General features: G+C 43.2%; 1 protein-coding gene across 1 annotated transcript; it reads left to right on the top strand.

The window, feature by feature from the left end:
* Positions 1-4,917: 4,917 nt before the first annotated feature.
* Positions 4,918-6,178, top strand: LOC141257903 (taste receptor type 2 member 9-like). The gene has a single exon (XM_073672909.1). It carries the CDS (start codon positions 4,926-4,928, stop codon positions 5,889-5,891), a length of 966 nt encoding a protein of 321 aa, XP_073529010.1. The 5' UTR covers positions 4,918-4,925; the 3' UTR covers positions 5,892-6,178.
* Positions 6,179-7,300: the final 1,122 nt, after the last annotated feature.

Below are 7,300 nucleotides of genomic sequence, written 5' to 3'. Positions count from 1 at the left end.
GGGGCTCTCCAAACGCAATCTGGTGTCCGCTAACAATTTGAGCCGATTTTGCATTCAATTTGTTAGCGGATACCATGTTGCATTTAGAGAGTCCCTGTGTGCCCAAACATTGGAGCTCCCCCACAAGTGACCCCATTTTGGAAACTAGACCCCCCAAGACACCTATCTAGATGCATAGTGAGCACTTGGAACCCCCAGGTGCTTCACAAATTGATTCGTAAAAATGAAAAAGTGAAAAAAAAAACACTTTTTCATTTTTATGAATCAGTTTGTGAAGCACCTGGGGTTCCAAGTGCTCACTATGAATTTAGATAGGTGCCTTGGGGGGTCTAGTTTCCAAAATGGGGTCACTTGTGGGGGAGCTCCAATGTTTGGGCACACAGGGACTCTCCAAATGCAACATGATATCCGCTAACAAATTGTCGGCTCAATTTGTTAGCGGATATCATGTTGCATTTGGAGAGTCCCTGTGTGCCCAAACATTGGAGCTCCCCCACAAGTGACCCCATTTTGGAAACTAGACCCCCCAAGGCACCTATCTAGATGCATAGTGAGCACTTGGAACCCCAGGTATTTCACAAATTGATTCATAAAAATGAAAAAGTGTTTTTTTTTTCACTTTTTCATTTTTACGAATCAATTTGTGAAGCACCTGGGGGTTCCAAGTGCTCACTATGCATCTAGAAAGGTGCCTTGGGGGGTCTAGTTTCCAAAATGGGGTCACTTGTGGGGGAGCTCCAAAGTTTGGGCACAGAGGGGCTCTCCAAACGCAATGTGGTGTCCGCTAACAATTTGAGCCGATTTTCCATTCAATTTGTTAGCGGATACCATGTTGCATTTAGAGAGTCCCTGTGTGCCCAAACATTGGAGCTCCCCCACAAGTGACCCCATTTTGGAAACTAGACCCCCCAAGACACCTATCTAGATGCATAGTGAGCACTTGGAACCCCCAGGTGCTTCACAAATTGATTCGTAAAAATGAAAAAGTGAAAAAAAAAACACTTTTTCATTTTTATGAATCAGTTTGTGAAGCACCTGGGGTTCCAAGTGCTCACTATGAATTTAGATAGGTGCCTTGGGGGGTCTAGTTTCCAAAATGGGGTCACTTGTGGGGGAGCTCCAATGTTTGGGCACACAGGGACTCTCCAAATGCAACATGAAATCCGCTAACAAATTGTCGGCTCAATTTGTTAGCGGATATCATGTTGCATTTGGAGAGTCCCTGTGTGCCCAAACATTGGAGCTCCCCACAAGTGACCCCATTTTGGAAACTAGACCCCCCAAGGCACCTATCTAGATGCATAGTGAGCACTTGGATCCTCAGGTGTTTCACAAATTGATTCATAAAAATGAAAAAGTGTTTTTTTTTTCACTTTTTCATTTTTACGAATCAATTTATGAAGCACCTGGGGGTTCCAAGTGCTCACTATGCATCTAGAAAGGTGCCTTGGGGGGTCTAGTTTCCAAAATGGGGTCACTTGTGGGGGAGCTCCAAAGTTTGGGCACAGAGGGGCTCTCCAAACGCAATCTGGTGTCCGCTAACAATTTGAGCCGATTTTGCATTCAATTTGTTAGCGGATACCATGTTGCATTTAGAGAGTCCCTGTGTGCCCAAACATTGGAGCTCCCCCACAAGTGACCCCATTTTGGAAACTAGACCCCCCAAGACACCTATCTAGATGCATAGTGAGCACTTGGAACCCCCAGGTGCTTCACAAATTGATTCGTAAAAATGAAAAAGTGAAAAAAAAAACACTTTTTCATTTTTATGAATCAGTTTGTGAAGCACCTGGGGTTCCAAGTGCTCACTATGAATTTAGATAGGTGCCTTGGGGGGTCTAGTTTCCAAAATGGGGTCACTTGTGGGGGAGCTCCAATGTTTGGGCACACAGGGACTCTCCAAATGCAACATGATATCCGCTAACAAATTGTCGGCTCAATTTGTTAGCGGATATCATGTTGCATTTGGAGAGTCCCTGTGTGCCCAAACATTGGAGCTCCCCCACAAGTGACCCCATTTTGGAAACTAGACCCCCCAAGGCACCTATCTAGATGCATAGTGAGCACTTGGAACCCCAGGTATTTCACAAATTGATTCATAAAAATGAAAAAGTGTTTTTTTTTTCACTTTTTCATTTTTACGAATCAATTTGTGAAGCACCTGGGGGTTCCAAGTGCTCACTATGCATCTAGAAAGGTGCCTTGGGGGGTCTAGTTTCCAAAATGGGGTCACTTGTGGGGGAGCTCCAAAGTTTGGGCACAGAGGGGCTCTCCAAACGCAATGTGGTGTCCGCTAACAATTTGAGCCGATTTTCCATTCAATTTGTTAGCGGATACCATGTTGCATTTAGAGAGTCCCTGTGTGCCCAAACATTGGAGCTCCCCCACAAGTGACCCCATTTTGGAAACTAGACCCCCCAAGGCACCTATCTAGATGCATAGTGAGCACTTGGAACCCCTAGGTGCTTCACAAATTGATTCGTAAAAATGAAAATGTGTTTTTTTTTTCACTTTTTCATTTTTACGAATCAATTTGTGAAGCACCTGGGGGTTCCAAGTGCTCACTATGCATCTAGAAAGGTGCCTTGGGGGGTCTAGTTTCCAAAATGGGGTCACTTGTGGGGGAGCTCCAAAGTTTGGGCACAGAGGGGCTCTCCAAACGCAATGTGGTGTCCGCTAACAATTTGAGCCGATTTTCCATTCAATTTGTTAGCGGATACCATGTTGTATTTAGAGAGTCCCTGTGTGTCCAAACATTGGAGCTCCCCCACAAGTGACCCCATTTTGGAAACTAGACCCCCCAAGGCACCTATCTAGATGCATAGTGAGCACTTGGAACCCCTAGGTGCTTCACAAATTGATTCATAAAAATGAAAAAGTGTTTTTTTTTTCACTTTTTCATTTTTACGAATCAATTTGTGGAGCACCTGGGGGTTCCAAGTGCTCACTATGCATCTATAAAGGTGCCTTGGGGCGTCTAGTTTCCAAAATGGGGTTACTTGTGGGGGAGCTCCAAAGTTTGGGCACACAGGGGCTCTCCAAACACAACATGGCGTCCGCTAATTATTCAAGCAAATTTTACAATCAAAAAGTCAAATGGCGCTCCTTCCCTTCCGAGCCCTGCCGTGCACCCAAACAGTGTTTTTTTCCCCAAATATTGGGTATCTGCGTGCCCAGGGGAAATTGCACAACAAATTTTGGGGTCCATTTTTTCTTGTTACCCCTGTGAAAATAAAAAAAATTGGGTCTAAAGTAACATTTTTGTGAAAAAAGTTAAATGTTCATTTTTTTCTTCCACATTCAAAAAATTCCTGTGAAGCACCTGAAGGGTTAATAAAGTTCTTGAATGTGGTTTTGAGCACCTTGAGGGGTGCAGTTTTTAGAATGATGTCACTTTTGGGTATTTTCTGTCAAAAGACCTCTCCAAGTGACTTCAAATGTGATGTGGTCCCTAAAAAAATGGTTTTGTAAATTTTGTTGGAAAAATGAGAAATCGCTGGTCAACTTTTAACCCTTATAGCTCCCTAACAAAAAAAAATGTTGGTTCCAAAATTGTGCTGATGTAAAGTAGACATGTGGGAAATGTTATTTATTACCTCTTTTGTGTGACATATCGCTCTGATTTCAGGGCTTAAAAATTCAAATTTTGAAAATTGCAAAATTTTCTAAATTTTTGCCAAATTTCCGTTTTTTTCGCAAATAAACGCAAGTGATATCGAAGAAATTTTTCCACAATCATGAAGTACAATATGTCACGAAAAAACATTCTCAGAATCAGGGGGATCCGTTGAAGCGTTCCAGAGTAATTACCTCATAAAGTGACAGTGGTCAGAATTGTAAAAATTGGCCCGGTCATTAACGTGCAAACCACCCGCGGGGCTTAAGGGGTTAATAATCACCTAGGCAAGTTATCGATGCAATTAGTTTTATTCCTTCCGACCACGGTGAACAGCAATTCCAGGTAAATGTCCAACAGGCAATTCTCTTAGTCCTAGAGTTTCCAACCTGGGATCAGTAGTTCCACTGCCCCTTACCAGGTGATACCCACTGTCCCCCAACTTTTGGATGGCCCACAGCTTTTTGTATCTCCCGCCGGTATATTGGCAGTCACAGCATATGCTCCTTCGAATGATGGATATCACGACCGCAGCCCGCTATACCACCCAGCTCTCAGTCCGACTAGCAATGACTCTTCCCTTTCTCCTGCACAGGGTTCAGCCCCCTGAATCGGCAGAAGAGCTCACCCCTCCCTCCCCCAGCTAATTGTGCCTTAGTGGAGATATTTTCTCAGGTGGAACCCATCCTCTGGGTTTGCATGTGAGACTACCTGTGGTGACGGAGAGAACAATGGCCCAAGGTCTCGGAGATATGGTCACTGAATGGAATGGATACCTGAGGTTGAACTGATGAGCAAACAAATCACTAACAAAACACAGCAAGCAAATTTTCAACAAAATACTAAAGTAAGATCGATGAAAATGGGTGTTCAGTGCTGGAAAAGTATTTAGTAAGTGGCCAGGTCCTCACATATATTTTCACCTACTGATGGATAACATGGCCATGACTCACTGATCTCCTCCTTTCCTCTTCTTGCTTGAATTTCACATGATCTATTTAAGGGAAAATGCACTATGATGAATGAATCCCACCTGTGGGCTATGAGTGCCCCAGTCTTATACTAAATGTATTTACCCATTGACTTGCTGCATCTTTTCTTACACATTTTCCACTGTGACAGCTGTAAAATGAGCTTTATATGTTCTGCGATGTGATTTGCATTTGTTGACCTTGTCCGAATCGGAGTCTAAGTGATGTAGTTTGCATTTTCATAGTAAATGTAATATTTGAATAAATGGAAAATGTTTGTCACTAAACCTCCCATAAAAGACTCGTTGTGTTATTAGGATCCTCACAGTACAGGAGAGATGGCTGACTCCACACTTGTACAGCATCTGGATATTTTGGCCCCGACAATAATCACTCTCGTACTCGGACTGGTGATACATTCATTTATTATATGCGTCAATCTCAACGACTGGTGGAAAGGACGATCAGTGACTTCTATTGACCACATTGTAACTTCTCTCGGGATTTCAAGGTTGTGCTCTCAATGTGTTTTTACTATATATTTTTTCCTGGCTTCATTCTTACATAATTCAGTTACTCAGGATTCAGCTGTAACTAAGCTTATTTTTGTCATGGTTAACTCTTTTTTTAATTATTCCAACATTTGGTTAACATCTCTGCTCTCCATTGTCTTCTGTCTGAAGATCTCCAACCTCCGCACCAGACCGTTCCTGTATCTGAGGAGGGTGATATTACCCAGGACTGGTCATTTCATCGTAGCCTCGGGACTTCTCGCTGCTGTCACTTGCTTCATGCCCTTGTGGTCATATATCAATGAAATCATCAATGACGGACCATACAATACAACCATAGATAATCAACTCATGGATGACAAATATCTTGACGCTATATATTATTTTACTATAGGAGCCTCCATCCCAATGCTTTTCTATGTTATCTCCTCCATCATCCTCTTTGTCTCATTGTATCATCACACAGTAAAGATGAAGATGAGCAGTAATTTATCCATCAACTTGGAGACATATTACTCAGCCATGAAATTTGTATCCTTTACTTTCCTATATAACATTCTATACTTTCTTAGCCTTATAGCTTGTGTTTTTTCTTTCTTCCTTCATTTGGAGAACCTCATATGGCCTCATATTACTCTTGGATTTCTACCGCTTCTACATTCCTCCTACCTGATCTACAGAACATCCAAACTTCGGAGTCGAATGTACAAGGCTCTGCAGAATGTCACTGATCTCTTATTTCCAAGGAAAAGTACAGAAACCAGAGAGAATATAGAATTAGTAGCTCAGTGAGGAAAAGTCATAGGGTTGACCATCATTGAATAACATGTGGATGTCCAATACTGAACGGCAGTGATCAGCAGAATGTTTGCGCAAATTTCAATACTGGAAAGCTCGTAATTATTCAGAAAATACACATGGGAGAAAGAAGACAGATATAGAGAGGACCTCACTGACCATACAGACTTTTACTCTACAGAAGAGAGACTTACCCATTGACTTTGGAGATGTCGGTCATATGGGTTGTATCCCAGTGCCAATTTTTTTGGCCTGGGGAGCAAGTTCTGTCCCAATATGTACAATGTTATATGTCTTTAGTGGTCTTGTATAGGCTTTATGTGTTTGTTACTTAATAACTTAATAAAGATTTACATTGTTTACATTTTAGAAGTGAAGCCGTTCTTTTTTATGTATCTTTCCTCTTTCTTTGAATTGCATTTGTCTTACACATACTTTGATTAGCACCCCATCAATATAGAGGTGGTGCCCGCTCCATTGTTACTTTTCAGAATCATATAATACAACCTTATAATCAACTCATGGATGACAGTTATATAAGGCTCAAGTATTTACGGGTGGGGGATTTTGTGTGGTTGTCCAAAAAAATCTACGCTTAAAGGTCACATCTAGGAAGTTTGCACCTAAATTTGTAGGTCCTTATAATTTACTAGATGGAGGCCCGATGCTATGGAATCGGGAGGGGGGTAATGTCGCGATGGGGGCAGGCTTTGCAGCGTTGAGAATCTCCTCCCCCCATGTGCTCACCCACCTATCCACTCTCTCTTTCCCCCATGTGCTGTCTTCTCCCGTCCGTGCTCTTTTCTTTGACCTGTCTACCCCATGTGCTCTCCCCCTTGTCTGCTGTCTCTCTCCTTCCTGTGCTGTGTTCTCCCCTCATGTTCTGTCCCATTTGAGCTGTCTCCCCCTGTGCTCTGTCTCTCTCCCCCTGTGCTCAGTCGCTCTCCCCCTGTACGTTTTCTCTCTCCCCCATCTGTTGTCTTCTCCTCTCATGTGATCTCTTCTTTGACCTGTGTACGCCATGTGATCTCCCCCTTGTCTGCTCTCTCCACCCCTGTGCTGTCTTCTTCCCTCATGTTCTTTTTCATTTGAGCTGTCTACCCCCTGTGCTCTGTCTCTCTCCCCCTGTGTGATTTCTCTCTCCCCATCTGCTGTCTTCTCCTCTCATGTGATCTCTTCTTTGACCTGTATACCCCATGTTCTTTCCCCCTTGTCTGCTCTCTCTCTGCACCCCTGTGCTGTCTTCTTCCCTCATGTGTTCTCTCGTTTGAGCTGTCTCCCCGCTCAGTAAATCAGACCGCTGACATGTTTGTGTAGGCAGATAGTGGCGGTCACATTAAAACTGCGCATGCGCTCCTCCTGTGCAAAGATGGTGGCGGTTAGTGAATCATTCGGCCGATCCC

The sequence above is a fragment of the Phyllobates terribilis genome, unplaced genomic scaffold (assembly GCF_046119375.1).
Source record: "Phyllobates terribilis strain yellow unplaced genomic scaffold, ASM4611937v1 Scaffold_3__8_contigs__length_932513732, whole genome shotgun sequence".
In the NCBI taxonomy this organism is placed as follows: domain Eukaryota; kingdom Metazoa; phylum Chordata; class Amphibia; order Anura; family Dendrobatidae; genus Phyllobates; species Phyllobates terribilis.
Note: the sequence above shows the minus strand (reverse complement) of the source record. Positions and strands in the feature narration are given on the sequence as shown.